The following is a 17,058-nucleotide window of genomic DNA, read 5'->3' as shown; positions in this document are numbered from 1 at the left end:
TGGCAATTCTAATGATTAAGTAAAAGGCTCTCCTTCTGACTGGTAGGACAGCTTCCCAGCAGGCTCAGTCAGCGGTTTTAGAGGAATATGCTTCAAATAAATGGGAAGTGTAGAAATATTAGGCATGAACGAATATTAATGTTACGCTTCATTTATACCCTGCTGTACTTGACATCAAAAGATCTCAAAGCAGCTTTACAAATGCAATATGACACTACATGAGTTGGGTTTCTGAATAATAGTAAGAAATACAGGAGTATGTACGACACTGAGGTACCTCAGGTTAAACAACTGGTCCAAGGCCAGCAGCAGTGTCAGCTGGGACCAGAACCCAATCTCCCCATCCACCATATATCACCACCAGTCAGACTGCTCTCTCCACAAGAATAAATTTTCTTGCAGCCTGATCTCGCCACAGTGGCAAACACGGAGGGTTCTCACTGACTCCCAACGGGCTGGCAGTGCTCAGTGATTCTAGCTTACATCCCTGACCCTCATGTCCCCTGTCACACACCCCTTCAGGAACACAGTGTCCTTCTTAGACAGCCTTTGTGGCATCACTGACAACATCCTGGTCTCCTTCCCTGCCTACCCAGGGAGCGCTCACAGAGGAGGGTGCTACCAGGAGCATGCCTTCCAGTGGAACAGTATGACAGGCTAAGACAAAGAAGGAGTAAAACCTCATCTGTGCCAATCTCCCTGGAGTCACTGGGGAATTAATTGTCTAAATACCTTATCGCATACAGCACTTGACACTTTCAACATCAACAGACTGATATTAGTCAAGATTATCTTCTTTACTGAAGAAAAGTTAGAAAAAACAGTATCTCCCCAGCAGTCCTGGAGCCCCGGGGGAGCTCAAGGGTGAGTGGTACTTCTACCACTGACTTTCAGTTATGATCAAGCTCACTCCCCGGGCACCTCCAGCAGCCTCGGCCCCGATGCTGCCGCTTGACCCGTCTGGTAGAGACCGTTCGATCCTGCCAGGGGATTCAATCCTGAGGGGCTGATCTGCAGGGATGCTGAGCATCAGCCACAGCCAACAAGAACTGAGGGGGCCTTCGCATCCTGTAAATAGGATTCTTGACTCCCAGTGACTCCTCTGAGAGCCATGACCATGCCAAGGTGTCAGGACTGAGAGTATGGAATTAGCTCACACTACCAAATTTCCTGGCTGTCAGGTAGCTTTGACTTTGCCATCAGGGAAAAACTGTTAAACTTTGCTAGAGTAGGTCTATGAACCAGTGCATTAAGGCTACATATTTTACCACAGCGTGGAGATGCCACACTAAACACTCCGGTTACCATGGGAAACCTTTCTCTCTGCCACTGGCATTGCACAGGGAAGCCCAAGCCCAAATGCTCTACCTCGCCTTTGAAATCAAACAGATGTTTTCAAGATCTTTGATGGAGCTGAGTTGTGCACACTTCCCAGAGGAAGGAAAAAAAATGCAGCATTAAAGCAGACCTTTTTTCTCTCTTTTTTCTCAAGCATCGCATGTTTTTAGTGAAAAGGAAAACAGACATCTCTGTCTGGCGCTAACATTTACGGCCACTCGGTAACAAACTGTGACAGTGGCCAACTTCTGTCCCGAACGCAGGCAGCCAAGGCACCCAGCGTACGGTCCCCGGCAGGGCTGCCCGCCGCGGGACGGGACGTGGGGCCGGCGATGCCCACAGACCCCCGTCGCGCAGGGCACCCACGGGGAGCGGGGCACCGGGGACGGGGCGTGGGAACGACGCTGTCCCCGGGCAGGTGGGGGGGTGGTCTCCGGGGAACGCGGGGCGGGGAGAGCCGAGCGGGGAGAGGAGCGGGGAGAAGGGCTCGGCCGCCCGCCCGGGACGGCCCCCGGCCACGGGACGCGCTCCCGCCCGGGGGACGCGGCAGCAGCGGCGGCGGGACGGGACGGGACGGGGCCACTGTCCCCCCGCCGGCCACCGGCTCCCCGCGCTCCCCGCCCCGGCGCTCCCCGCCGCACGCCGTACCTGTATGTTCCTCTTCTCGCAGGCCGGGCCGGTGCCCTGCACCACGCTGTCCAGCACGGTGACCATCCCGGCGGCCGGGCTGACGAAGCAGGAGTTGCGGGCGGCCCGGATCGTCTCCTCGATCTCGGCGAAGCGGAAGACGCAGAGCGCGGACTGCGGCCACCCCCCGGCACCGCCGGCCCCGGCCCGCTCGAAGACGCCGAAGAGCAGCTCCTCGGGGGGCGGCGGGGCCGGGGCCGGGCCGGGGGGCGCGGCGGGGCTGCGCCAAGCCGCCCGCGCCGGGAAGACCGAGACGAGACGGGTGAAGGCGTCGGCGGCGCCGCCGCAGCGCAGCCCCAGCTGGATGTAGGACTCGGTCAGCTTCTTGGTCTCGCCGCTGCCGTTGAGGGTGGCCTCGGCCGGCTCGCCCAGGCAGATGCGGGCCAGCAGGCTGTGCGCCGGGCTCTCCTTGTCGCCCGCGTTCGCCTCGCTGTTGAGCGCCAGGTAGGCGTAGGGGCGGCGGGCGCGCGGCGCGGCCCCGCGCTGCAGGAAGGCGCGGACGAAGCTGAGCTTGTGCCGCGCCTTGTCGCCCTGCTTGATCTTGAGGATGTTGTCGTCGGAGGGGTTGATGTCGAAAGTGAAGAGCTTGGCCAGGTCGCCGCGGGCGTTGAGGGCGCGGATGGCGATCTCGGGCGTGTTCTCGAAGCGGTGGTCCTCCAGGCTGCGGTTGCGGGGAAAGAAGGGACTGCCGAAGCCGGTGTAGGTGGCGGCCACCAGCAGCCGCGCCCCGCCGCCGCCGCCGCGGCGCAGCACGAGCCCCACGGTAGAGGCGTTGGGATGGTTGGCCGCCACGTTCAGCATACTGGGGAAGACGGTGACAGAGTCGCTGCCGCCCGGCGGGAAGCGCACGGCCACCGCCGAGATGTTGGCCATGCTGCGCAGCTGGCAGAGGCCCTGGTAGATGGAGCCGCAGACGACGAGGACGCCCTGCTCGGGGTCCGGCTGCAGGATCTTGTTGTAGTTGTTGGTGAGCACCCTGGGGTGCTCGCAGGAAGCCTGTGGCAGCTGCGGCGCGTGGCACAGCGGGCTGTCCAGCACCGGCCCCACAGCCGCCTCCGCCTCCAGCGCCAGCTCGCCCCCCGACAGCTGGAACAGCCGGTTGACGGCCGCCAGGTAGACGCGGGAGCCGGGGCCGTCCAGCGCGAAGTTGTTGGTGGGGGTGGGAGAGAGGAACTTGCGCTGCACCTCCAGGCCGGCGGCACGGTCGGGCAGCAGCAGCGGCAACAGCAGCAGCGGCAGCAGCGCGGGGGGCCGCAGCTCAGCGCCCGCCGCCGGGACCGGAGCCGGAGCCATCCCGCCGCCCGCGCCGCCGCGCCGCACAGTGCATGAGCCCGTCGCCGGGCGCGGGAGGGGCGGGCGCGGGGCCGCTTCCTGCGGAGGCAGCGCCCGCCGCCGAGCGACGCCCGCGGGAAGTGGCGGCCGCGGCGGGGGGCGGCGGGGGGCGGTGGGGCGTGCGGCCGCGCCCCCTCCCTGCCCCCGCCCCCCGCCCGCCCCCGCTCCCGCCCTCCCGCCGGTGCTCACCGCGTCCCGGTGCGGGCCCGTCACGTGCGCGCCGTGAAGTTACCGATGTCCCCCGCACCGCTGACCGGGTGGCACCGAGAGGCTGCGGACAGGGCGGCTCCCCGCCGCAGGAGGGGTTCCTCCGAGCTGTCCCCGTCCTCTCCGCTGCCGCCTTCGCGTTTTCGAGCAGGACGGGCCGGGGGGGAAGGGGCGGGGGAAGAAGCACTTTTCCTGGCTGCGGAACAGCACGGCGAGGCGGCACAGGCAGCCTTCCGCAGCCCTCACAGCCCACTGCCCCCCACCCACAGCCCCCGCTCTGCCGCTCGCCGGGCACCGGGCGGGGGGCGAGGCGCGGCCCCACCCCCGGAGCGGCTCTGCCCGCACGGCTCGTCAAAAGTGGAGCCCAGAACGGCCCGCGCGTCTCCTCTGCCCTCCAACGGGCGCCGCTTTAACTGTGGAGACAAGAAAGACCCAGAGAAAGAAGCGATGTTTTCTGAAATTATACCCACTGCGATGCTGTGGGTGATCAGCCCCTGAACCACCGCCCCATCCCGTGGGATCGCTCCACATGCGCGTGCAGGTTCCGCTTCACACTTGCCGTTTTCTTCCCCGTCTGCAGGTGTGTGAACTGACCCCCTCGTCGTGAGAGAACGCGTCCGAGACCTGGGTGAGGCTGTACGGAGAGCCAGGGTCCGGCCCGGCATGGGGGCTGACCGGGCCTCGCGTCCTGCAGCGGACGCTTTGTTTGCCCCCGTAGTTCATGTCCCTGCAGGCTACGTGAAAGAGCCCTGAGCGTTTGCCCAGCCCAGCGCTGGCCTCCTACCACGGGATCGCGACACAGGGCAGAGCCGTGGGCTCAGGGGTCACCCAGGAGGGACTGGGCTCCCTGGGCAAATGTGAGCTCCCCATGCAGGAGGGGACACGGGTGGGCCCCAGTGCATGGCACGCTCAGCACTGTGTGGACGCTTCAAGCCGAAGCAATGGTAGAGCCGACAGCCAAGAGGAGTGGCTGTGGGATGTGGGCACAGCATCGTTGTCTCCAGACTGAGTTTCCACTAAGAGCAGAGCACCCAGGCACTGGAGCAAAGTCAGGGGGAAGCTCGTAGGCTCGGTCTCCCCGTGCAGCTGCAGCAGTTACACCAGCATAATGGTGAGGGTTGAGCGTGGAGGCACTTTACCACAAACAAATAGCCAGCAGCAGTTAAAACAAGGGTGGGAAATGGAGGCTGCTGTTTGGTCACGGCTGCCTGGAAATGCTGTGCAGGCGAGCCCCGAGACCTGTCCTCCCTCTCCCCAAGCTGTGCCTTACTGCCCTGCCTCTTCTCGTGGCATGGATCTTTCGTTATACAAAACATGTTAGTGAGGCTGGTGGGGATTCTGCACGACTTCTGTTCTGGAGAGAAAAATCCTCTGTTGTTGTCTAATCTCATTTCTACACCTGCCAATTTCCCTCTCCCTCTCCTGTTCTCCTCGCCCTCTTCAGAGCACTAATTAATACACAGCTGCCTTGGCCATGCCATGTCCACTGAAAATCTGCATTGAATTAAATGCTATGCTTTCGTGCTATCTAACTCATTGTCTCTGCTAATCATATCCTTAATTAATAGAGTTATTAGCTGTTTTTGAATATAGGGCTCCCAGTTGTTAGTAGCTTTTTTTTCCTTAAACTACAAGTTAGCAATTTCTAAATGTGATCATGTCTTTAATTGCATAGAAATAAACCCCCATGATCCCAAACCCTTAATCTGCCTATTTTAGGATTTCTTATGGCTGCTTACCCTGATAGCAGAGCATCTTCCATGTGAAATCAGCCTTATAAGGCATATCAAATTAAGTTCCAGATTACAGTGAATTAAAAAAAAAAATAGGCCAAAGAACATTGAAAAATGTGTGACTTACCCAAAGATATCCAGTACTGGCTCTGTCAGAAAAAATCCCCCAGAGCTCTGACTCCCATTGCCTATGCTGAGAATTTATCTACTGATACAATTAAAGACAAAATATTTGTGGTATTGAAAGATTATTTGACAAAGATTTTATTGTTGTTGTTAGGAAACAATTCTCTGGTAAGATGCTTTGAGGGGAATATTTTCCAGAAATGATTTCCCACCCCTATTATCTGAGCTGTTAGAAGCTCCACTGAGTATTTCAGGGTAATGCTCCTAATGGAGTAGTAGAGATTTTTAAATCTCTCATACACAGACCTCACCATTATTTTTTGTTCAGGAAGAAAAAAAGGGCAAAATTAAACCACAAACCTCTTGTCATAGAGCATCACCCCCTGCCAAAATCCCTTCCCATTTGACTCCTGTGCAGGTTGGAGGATACCAGGCTCTCAAACAGCTCTGGTGGGGAGGGGGGCTGCGTACACAGGAACTCAAAACTGCTTTAATTATTAATAAATATATTTACACAAGAACAGTTTCCCTTTAGGGGAAACATGAGTTCTCATGCAATTACTCAGGTTATATTGACTCAACACTGTCAGAAAACTAAAATTTCATCACTTTAATACAAGGAGTATAAACATCTATTTATTTAGCAGAGTTTATCTGAAAGGTACCCATAGAGCCTGTGGATTTGGAAAGGAAGTCCACCCTTGCAGCTGGAGATGGCCAGGTTTTTCTTGGCAGTTCTTGGCCAGCACCAGCAGCTCATGGTGGGGCGGAGGACAGGTGCTGCTCACCAGTCAGGTGTGTGGGACCCACCGCTGCCTCGAGGCCTGGCAGCAGGAACCCCCGGGGACCTGGGAGAAGAGCAGCGCGCTTCGTGTCTTTGTGTGTGACGCTGAGTGCATTGGGAAGGCCTGACCGGGTGGCACGTGCTGCTGCATGGAGCAGCTGCCCCTCCTCTGCCCACAGGGCCCTGCAGAGAAAAGGCCCGGGGGGTCCAGTCACTGCAGAGGGGCCACGGGGCACCATGGCAGAGGAACAACCACCCCAGAGCTGCTGCCAGAGAGCCCTGGCTGTGCAGCTGGTCAGAAGGTGCCTCTGTTCTTACCCAGGCAGCCAGTCCTCGTTTTTTCCCATCTCCTTCACATTTGCCTCTCAGTGTGCAATTTGGGTTATTTCTATATGATTGCGGGTTGGCAGGAGACCACAAGGTGCCTTCACAAACTTACAAACAATGTGTTTTGAATCTCTTTGGCCACTCACTTTCCCTCTCAGAAACCCGTACTGACGGAAGATGGCAATTGAATAGCTGTACTGCATCAGAGCAGGAGTCCAGCCCCTACCTTCTCCTCATCCTGACGGAGGCCATAAGTGGTTATCCGAGAGAAGAAGGGTAACAGGAGAGAATGGAGTGGTCCCACTTGATCTCCATTGTCCCAGCCCAAAGATGGTCAGGACAGGGCTGTCCCTGGAGCATCATTTCTGAACAGAGAAGAGCCATTCACCAGAGAAACAAAAGGGGAGATGAGGGGGAGCTGAGAAGCACTTGGACATAGAGAAATCATTGCCTAAACAAGAGCTGTTCACTGATCACCACACTCATCAGATTCTCTCCAGCCCTGCCTGTCACCCTGCCCTGATCCAGCCAGTTGTTAGTGTTTAGTGTCATCAGGCTGGACACATCAGCAAGTGCTCACCTGGGGACTTCAGGGCACTCAGAAGTAACAGAGGGTTAGCAAACATCAGTGTATTTTTGGATAAGCGTGGATGAGTCCCTATTTTGTTGTTATTAATCTGTATTGCAGGCACTGCTCATGGAGAAGGAGGCCAGACTGTTGTTACTGTTATTACTAGTGATTTAGCACCACTGCTAGGTGGTCTTAGCAGAAAGACTAAGACAAGGTCGCTTCCCCAACGTCCTTTAATCTAAACACACGCTCCAGTGCAGTCCCAGGCTCTGCTGCAAATGGCTGTAACAGGAACCACAGGAGCACAGAACGCTCCTGTGCCACTCTGCTACCAGCCTCCAGCCCTGTTTGAGCAAGGGTGAAAGTGATTTATGGGGACCTGAGGCACTTTCCTAAGTAAAATCACCCTTTTATTCTTCAAGCCTCTTTGTTTTCAAATATGAGCCTTTCCCAGTATAATATAGAGCCTTGCTCTCCTCGGAGTGTGTAATGCAGTCATAACCTTGTCTGCAGCGTGCAGCCAACTGACATGTTCACCATGAGGGATTTGCCTCCAGAGGGGAGCTGTGCAGACAGAGGTTGTGAGCACAAAAAGGTTTCCTTCTAGGTTAATGACAGATACAGTGCTGGTGAAAGTTCACATGCACAATAACGGCAGGACGTTCTGAACTAGGAGGTTTATCACAAAGCATTAAAGAGATGTGTCTTTGGTAGCCTGTGCTAGGTTTAACCTGGGCCCTGCAGGTAGTGAGGAGCTCTTTCACCGCCTGGACCCACACTGGATGCAAAAGCAGCAGGTTCCCCAGCTTTCCCCAGATGTCCTTGGTGACCTGTTGCTTTTATTTTCTTTAGAGGCTTGGGAAGGGCTCAGCACTCAATTGCCCCCAGTTCACACCGGTCAGAGCTGGAGGCGTGGCTGGTGAGTTTGAATCCAGCTCCAGCTCTGATCTGTGGGAAGCTCAGCCTGTGCTGGGGTGGTGGCCAGGTGAAGCACAGTCCCTTCCACCCTGATTGCCCTGATGGTCTCTCATCCATACCTGTCTCTTGTCAACGTGGGCATCACGGGCAGGCGCAGGTGCCCGTGTGCATGGCAGAATAGGGCTCTTCTTTGGCTGGGTCCAGCCAGCACCAGCATTAGGGGGTTTCTGTGAGCAGCAGTGGTTTTTGCACCATTTTGCCTGGGCTGGCCGTGCAGGGGCTCGTCAAGCCCCCCAGGACTGCAGGGCACTGCCCACAGCACTATGGCACGAGGGGGGCCAGCCACGTCCTGCCCACGCCGGGCCCTGCGCGTCCTGACCGCCTGCCAGCCGTGTAGGATGCGGGACTTGGCTCCCAGCAAAGGAAGCAAATGCAACATAAAGCAGAGCATCCCCTCATGGGATTCCCAGCAGGGGCCACGCTGATTGCTCAAAACAAAGCTTGGCTGCCTTGGAAGGGAGCCCGGCTCTTGCCCTGGAGTTCACACATGAAGGCCCAACTGAGCCACACAGCAAAGCCCTGCAACAACAACCAGCAAGGCTGATCCTACTAGCTTTGTTCAAACATCCTCCACCAAAGCCTGAAGGAGGTTTTTCCCTATGAAGTCAGGCAGGATCGTGCTGCACACTCTGCAATATGCTAACTTCCCCGTGAGCAGTTGCTAAATACGTGCTTAAGTAGACAGGCCACCACTACTCGTTAACCAAAACAAATGGGAAAGGGGGAAAGCTTACAACACAACAATTGCTTTCAATTAGAGGATATATCTACTGCCAAAATATGTCGGTGGGATTCAACAGACTACATTTTTAACTGTGTACTACTGAAGAACAGGCTGCACTAAAATGCAGCCTAAACTAAACAGGGGTTTAATCCCTTCCCTTCCTTCCCACAGCATAATCACCAGGCTGTAAATATATTATTACAGCCCACACTCCCCTTGTTAACTGCAACCAATTTGACTTACCTCAGTGGCTTCAATGTTATTCTCTCCCATGTTCACTGAGCTTATTGAGTCTTCAGTGTTGATGCTCATTTTGTCCTTTGAAGTGAAAGGGTTAAATGTGGTTAATTGTAAATTTATTGTTTGTTTTGTATGTCTTAATACAATCCTAAGCAGTTTGGTTAACACTTCATGTTGCTTTAAAAGATATACCACGTTGCACTGAGCTCCGAATCATTTGGTTTATCCATTTCTGAGCACCTTGCTGAACAGAGCAGACTCCAGACCAGCTCCGGATGTGCCCTCAGCTTGGAGGACCCGTTGCCAGCAAGACTCTGTACACCTCAGGTGACACTTTACATCTTACATGCCCAGCTCCCTCTGACAGACTCTTCCCTAGTCCTAGCTGGGCACTCGCAGCTGTCACCTGCCCTGAACCAGTTCCACAGACACTGCTGGACCCAGAGCTCATGCAAGTTCATGGGCTTCTGCCAAGGTCAACCCCAGCTTCAAGTCACTTGCCCTTGCTGTGACCTTTGGCCAGGCATCCAGTACTTGCCCAGCGCAGCCCTACTTGCCGTCCTGTAGCTTCTATGTCCAAGCTGTGGAGCTGACTATGCCAGCCTGATTGTCAGCTGGCTTTAACCTAAGTCTCATAACACCAGCAGCCTCAGCCACAAGCCTTCTTCAGATAGCCCTTGACAGCATCATCTCCAAAACTATGCAAGCAGTAACTACTGCACCAGCACTCTAACTTTCACTCCCTGCACTGTCCCTGCTTGAACTTCAGCCCAGAGGTCTGTCCAGGCAGCCACCTGCAGCCCGCCCCAAGCCCTTGCCCTGCACCCCAGCCCTGCCCACAACGTACCCATGCCAAGGGCAGGCAGTTCTTGGCCATTATGGGCAGACTGGCCCTCCCTACCCTCCACAGGGGCTGATCAGGTCATGCAGCACTTGCACTGTGTTCCAGCCCTTCAACAGAGGTGTGGGGTCAGCCTCTCCCAGGAACTTACTAGCAGGCACTGGTTACAAATGTGCCCACTGCTTTTACTAGGAAACCTGAAATGTTTTCATACCTGTGTCTTGCAATGGTTTGCTGGTTGCAATCCTGAGCTACAGCTCTGGCCGTGGCACACAGCAGCACGGGGTTTACGTTGCCTCTAATAGCTGTCTGTCAATATAATGTCACTCGTGGGTGTCAGCCCCTGTATATTTTTGGATGTATTGTAGACAGCAATCTCATTCTTGACATTTCCCTGGTGACCCCAACAATCTTAAAGGGTTCCACATTTCTCATGTGCAGTCAACACATTCATTAACCTTACAGATAAGTCAAAAGTTGAAAGTCACACACAAACACATACATGTAGAAAAAAGGCATGTATGTACATACACAGCTAAAATGTCAGCAAGCCCTGAGCTGGACTAGTTTCAGCATTTTGAATTTGGTAAAACAGAACGAGAGTTCTCAGGCGGCTCCAGTCAGCTTGCAAAGATACTGTCCATGTACAATCCTCCTGTTTCTGTGCACAAATACATATTTGTGTTTGAACTCATCACAAATTCAAGAGTGTAAAATATGTGATGTTACCAGTGTATTAATGGAAACAGTCACATGAACCTTTATACAAGTGAAACCATTTTTTTCTTTGAGCTATCTGGATAACCCAGTGCAATGGGCATCCAAAGTGCTTCACCCACCAGTGAATGTGATGCTGAAACTGAGCAGAAGTAGTAAAGGAAAGACAGATGAAGCAAGGTCAGCTGATATGGCTGAGGAAAGTGGGAAAGGTAACCAAACAACATAAATAATTAAAACGACCTTTCAACACTGTTTTAAAATATAAACACCATACAGTTAGAGACTGGGGTAGTTTTATCACCTGAATGTCAGCTCAGCTGTTCCATCTTTCTATCCAAGCAGTTGTCTTTGTGCTATTTCACATCTACCTATCACATTGTAAACAGGTGTGCAGCGTATTTCAGGGGTCATAGGTGTCCCTGGTATCCCTTTTCTCAGCCTCTTCTGCTCCACAAGGGGTAGAAGGACTCATACACATCAGTCTGCAACCTTACTGTGCTCCATGCAAGTGACACAGTTGCTTACAGAGCGATAGCTCCAGTGAATTAAATGGCCTGTTAGCCCTGCAAAGGCTGGGGAACTGCAGCAACCCTTCCCTTCATGGGGTTTGTCTGAGGAGAGAGCAATAATGAGCTCTAATAGAAAGGAGGACCGACGAGCCGGGGGTACTCGCTCCAGGTGACAGCCCGGGACTGAGCTCCTCTGCCTCTCCGGCGGAGGTGTGGGTTGGCAGAATTTGTTCACCCAGGGCTGGACGGGGGCAAACCCCGTGCACACACACTGTCAGGTCAGATTTGGGCTCTGTCAGCTTTTGTGTCCTTCCAGACCCAAACCTGCGATCAGCAGCAAAGCCCCCGGCTGGGGCAGGATTTGTGTCGGTCCCCTCCCACTCTGCGGGGCCAGCCCCAGCCCAGGGCTGTTTAACTCCTCCCTGGCGAGTGCCTTGGCTGTCCCCGCCGGCCGGGGGAGGCGACCAAGGGTCTGCCAGGGGTCACAGTGGGAAAACATGCATTTCACTGGTGCCTTTAGGACATGTCATGAAATATGGGGCCTTTCTCCTCCCTGAGAGCAAGTCCTTTCAGGCCAGGCAGCTAAATACCCAAAATTTGTTCCCACGTGGAGGGCCACTGACACATAGGAATTAGCTGACAGGCTTAGGTCAGTTCCCAGAGGAGAGGTGGGAGCAGCACCAAAGCCATCACAGCCAGCACTCATTAGGCTCTTGCCTGCAACCCAAGCAGAGGTGCCCAAGGTGGAGCAAATTGCTGAGGTTTCTGTAGCCTGGAATCTGACCTCCTAATCTTCTTATCTCCCTCTCCGTGCTCTCTGTCCTCTCACACAGAGAACAGCTTGTCATACAAGGGCAGACTCCTCTAACCTACTTAATGGTACTTTTCACCTTCAGGGTTCTCACATGCACTGGGTTTATCTTTCCATCTTCTTCTAAGTGATGTCTATTTAAGCCTGGGTTTGAAAATAAAAACAACAGCAAAACTTACTTCTGTTTTCAATCAAAACTCTCTCTCGGTCACCTTTTTCATTGTAGCCTTGCTCAGCGGCGTTTCGACTTCTCTGTGCAGCACTCACAAAGGAGCTCGGGGGCTGCCACGCACGGGGAGGCTTCCTGGCTCACAAACGGCCCCACTGATCTCATCAAGCTCCTTGCTAAGCAGTTCTGTAACCATCGCTGGCAGGGACGCAGAGCACGGCCCGTGGCAAAGAGTACTTTTGTTTAAGCTTGTTCCTGGGACTGAAAATGGAGGTGCGTGTGGTTCCCGGCAGCTCTGACCGTTCTGGGGCTCTCACTCAGACACCCGGCCGGGTCAGGCACTGAGTCGGCTTCACAAAACCTGCTCTGCACTGGCAGGCCCGGGCCTGGCTCCTCTCGCACTTGCAAGAAACCTGCAGAGTAAGCACTGCATCAGGAGTGGCAGCATCTGGCCTGGGGGCCGTTCAGATGCAGAAGGTTGAATAAATATTAGTGGTTAAACTAGTAATTAACCCACCAGTTGAAGTAACCAATAAATCCTGTGTTTTTCTCACAGTTGATGCAAATGAGAGTTGATTGTAAACATCTCACGCCTAAATTATACCTTGGAGAATCCAAGTGACACAGTTGGCCTTGTCTGAATTATTTCAATGCAAACAAGGCAGACAAATGAGTGTAATTGTCCAACTTCTTTGACTCGCTGGCTTTCACCCTGCTTGGAAACTCTTGCAGCTGGACGTTCATGCAAGGTTTGGAATGTAAATGTACCTCTTTGCTCCAGATCTCACACTATTAGCAAACCTGTTTTCCTTTCATTTTTTTCTAAGCTAGAAAGGGAGGATTTGTTTTAAAAATGGGAAGAGCCTGTTTGTGACCTGTATTTCAAAGGAACATTACATTCCAGTTCCCAGATGATCATTAAGAAACTGGTAGCCAATACTTTTGTTATTGTGCTGGGTCTCACACTTAATCAGCTTCAGACCTAATAGCTCTGATCCCATGCAAAAGATGGGGAACAACAGCATGTAAAAATATATCAGTTTCCCTGTGCCACTTTATTTGTCACATGAAACTTTGCATCTGTTTCACATGAAGACCTAATCAGGCCAGCTCCTGGCTGGAGTTTTTTGTTCCAGAATTGGACAAAAAAAGAGAAAAAAAAAAAAGCCAAAGTCTACTTCCTCCCTAAGGGGCCAACTCTTCCTTCTTTTCATGTGGACATCCTCCACAGACACAGCCTTCAGAGTGAGGGGGGAGGGAAGCATCAGAAGAGGCAACTGAAGAATGAATGGATTTAGGAAATACCAAGTAACTGAGGAAGTTGGTCCCAGCATAGCTTTGGGCAGCAGCACATCTCTGTGGAATGGTATGGTGAGCACTACCTGCCAGCCACACAACAGGCTCCAGAGTTGGATACCCAGCCAGACACCCCAGGTGTGCTGTGCTGCTGCAGAACCTGGCCAGGGGGACTGTGGGGCTCGCAGGCATCACACACACAGACACTGGATTTCAGCCTCCCTGATCACGCTGCCAACAGGTGGGCTCTGCTTGCTCAAGCAGCAGGTCTGTGCACGGTGTGGGAACCAGAATTTGGAAGCATCAAAAGCCTTTACAGCAGCTTCACCAGCTCATCCTCACATATGTTGTTTACCAGGATTGCAGCAGGCTGCTGTGGGGAGCTGCTTGTTGCAAGGCCAGATTAGCATTTTGTTGAGAAGAGCTGAAGGGTTGGGCTGGCTGCTTTGCACCAGGAGGGGATGGTTTCAATAGTGTTGCTCAGCCCCAATGTCACAGGTGTTCATGGAGCCACAAACTGGCCAGGCTGCACAGTGGCCACACAGGTCCCTGGCTCTGTGTGTACCCAGAAGAGGAGTGGCAGTCTGCTGAGGGAAGGTGCTGGGAAAAGGCGTTTGGATTGTAAGTCTGCACTCACTGCCCCTCTCATAGGGAGCAGCCATGTCTCAAGATGTCTAGTGATGCAACTCTGCTGAAGAAAAAAATAATTCTTTAATTTCAGGAGGTCTTATTGTGAGCTTAAAGCTAAAGCAACCAAATACCTTTGTGGTTTGAGAAAGGAAGAGACTGGAGCATTATTTTCAAGCAGCACAGTATGGGACCCTTTCCACTTAGGAAAAACAAACCTCTGTCTCCTTTTCTTTTCCTTTGCTGCAGATTCATTGACTAATAAATTCTTACCAGCTGTAACATTCATCTGCACACTTAAAAGTCAACCTTGTAAAAGTCTACTTGCCCACAATGAGTAATTCTTCGATGGGTGAGTAATTTGTCTCCGTGAAGGGGCTTATGTTTGGTTGATGCTTTTGCTGCTTAGGATGACATGCAGTGGGAGTCTGACTGTTTTGCATAATTGTGTACTTTAACTAAGTGTCGAGGGAACTCAGTCAAGGGTGGGTAATTTAATTTTTATTGTCCTTAATGGCAACTGAATAAATAAATACAAAATAAATGAAAAAAACCCACACAAATTATGATCTGAATCTTTGATTTTTCTCAAGATTATCCCAGTAAAGGATGCAGGAAACAATATGATGGACAGGCTGGGAAATTTCCATAGCAGTTTTTCAGGTGCTTCCTAAGTTTTCATAAGTTTTCCATTAAGTGTCCCTAGAGGTCCAGTAGTTGTGTGATTATCGGAAGGAAGGAGTCTTGATTTTTTTTTTCCTTCTTTGGTTTCCTTCTTCTAATGGCTCCTTAAGGCTCTGCAACCCACATTTTTCTTTTCAGAACACAAGAAACAGCATCCCTTGTTTTCACACTTCAGAGAAGAGACAAAAGAGACCTTTTGGCAAAATGTCAGATTGTGTGACTGATAACACCCCCAATCATTTCAGACTATGACTTGTGGCCATGTTAGACTCAGATGTGAAAACAAAACACATACATTTTATGTTGGCCACTTTGCTCCATTCTATTAAATTAGGACTAGTCATTAGCTGGCAGAGAGGGAGAATCATTTCCATCAAGAACCGGAGCAGGGGGGGTTGTATCTGACATTCCCTCTTCTCCCTCCCCCAATTTTCCAGCATTTTCCCTCAAGAGATGTTGGTGTGAAACCAGCTCACATGACAAATTAAAGTGATTCATAACCCAGCTGCAGTCCCTGCTGACAAGCCCCATTGCAGAGCAATCATGCAGATTTTATGCACCCAGAGCCCAGGGAAGGACCTGGGTTGTGGCACACACTGCTTTTCAGAGCAGTCTGACACAACTTGGCTGAATTCATTCACAGCACGTGAAGGCCAAATGGCTCTCACTTGACAGCAGTTAATAATGTAGTTTTAAAAGGGATATTTTCTCTGCAAAATTAAATTTTCAAGACATCACCATGCATCTTCAGCCTTATCTTTTTGTCTGGATTTTTTTTTTTGGCTCTCCTACCAGTCTTTAAACACACAAACAGAGATTACACAGATAAGCCTACAGTATGGTTCATTCTGGCAGTGTCTTATCAATCACAGTTAATTAACTTGGGGGATCCATAAACTGGACAATTCAGCTGTGATTCTCCTGTCACCACAATCAAGTTAGAAGCAGCTCAGTGCCCCTTTCAGAGATGCCATTGCAGCCCTCGTTGGCATCATGGCAGGTGGGAGGATGCCAGCGGAGTCTCTCCCCACGCTGAGCACGGGGGAGCAGCACAGGCGGCCCCCGCCCTGGCAGAGCCCTCACCAGCCAGTGACAGGGCTGGTGACAGGGCTGGTGACAGGGCTGGTGACAGCCCCAGGCAGGGCGAGCAATGCAACAGGTCCAGGGCCCATCCAGAGGATCCCATCAGGAGCAGAAGCAGACAGGTCCTTTAGCCACACTGCAGTGTAACAGAGCCCTGGCTGTCCCACACAGCAGCTGCCAGCCGCAGGAGCCATGGGACAGAAAGGACCATGCACCAGGTTCAAGGGTGCTCCCAGTGCTTGGGGAATGCCTTTGGAAAGACTGAAGCCTGGCCTAGACCTGCTAGTTTAAGCTGTATCCAACATGGGATACTGGTGCTCCTCCTCAGACCACGGGAAGGTCTAAAATGCAGGGAACACCTTGACTGGATCTCAAATGTCCATGTCATGCCAAGTGCATGGTGGCTACTCTGGGAAGACCCCATAGGAAGATGTATGTAGAGGTGTTTTCACTGGTGCCTCCAATGAGGGACAAAAGCAGCAGCAAAAATTCAGTGGAGGAAAATGAGGGATTTCAAAATAATGACCTAAGCTGATGAAGGGAACAGAGCTGGGATCCGCTCCCATCAGATGGAAGTAAATTGGACTATTTCCCAGACAGATTGGCCCCAGCTGGGAAAGAGAAAGAAGGCAAGGAAGGAAGCTAGTTCAAGTAGGAGAACAGAAGCTCTGAGATACCGGGCATTTTCAAGAAAGTCAGATTAGATATATTATCAAATCAACAGCATTAGATACGGCTGGCAGTATCCTGGGAGCCGAGAGACAAAGCTTGTCAAAGCTGATAGTAAATCAAGGTGGAAAAGCAACCAGACTTTGTGATTTTTTTTCTGACCATGACAAAAATGGTGGTTTGCCCCTCATGGGACTGAGGAGATGCACTGGGGGCCGGCAGGGGCTCCAACAGCTCTCCCACCTCTCAAAGAGACCATGGGCAGTGCCATCGGTGACCTCATGGATGTCATTTCACTTCCCTGTGCCCGGCTGGAGGAGGACTGCCCTGCCAGGCTGCTTGGCAGGAGTCCCTGAATATTAATTATTGCATTCTTAGCAGGAGCTCCAAGCATGTGTTAGAAACTTCCTCAGTGAAAAACTTCAGCTCTCCCCAGCCCCTCCTGTGAAAGGGCATGGATGGATTGTTGTCACACTCTGTACGTTGTGACAACTATCTGCACTGCCCAAGATTCTCAGGGGTTCCAGATGCTCCAGACAAAAAAATCAAACCTGGGTGAGAGCCCATGAGCTGAAACAATAAACAAAACAAACCCAACTGCT

At 52.5% G+C, this 17,058-nt stretch overlaps 1 protein-coding gene across 1 annotated transcript in view; it reads right to left on the bottom strand.

Annotated features, from left to right (window-relative positions):
- The window catches only part of PLXND1 (plexin D1), a 71,119-nt gene extending 67,730 nt beyond the window's left edge, over nt 1–3,389 (bottom strand). The window contains exon 1 of the mRNA XM_064667076.1: nt 1,987–3,389. Within this exon, the coding sequence (XP_064523146.1) occupies nt 1,987–3,318 (1,332 nt within the window). The 5' untranslated portion in view covers nt 3,319–3,389. The remainder of the gene's footprint in view (nt 1–1,986) is intronic.
- Between the last annotated feature and the right edge of the window lie 13,669 nt (nt 3,390–17,058).

The sequence above is a fragment of the Pseudopipra pipra genome, chromosome 11 (genome assembly GCF_036250125.1).
Source record: "Pseudopipra pipra isolate bDixPip1 chromosome 11, bDixPip1.hap1, whole genome shotgun sequence".
Taxonomy (NCBI): Eukaryota; Metazoa; Chordata; class Aves; order Passeriformes; family Pipridae; genus Pseudopipra; species Pseudopipra pipra.
Note: the sequence above shows the minus strand (reverse complement) of the source record. Positions and strands in the feature narration are given on the sequence as shown.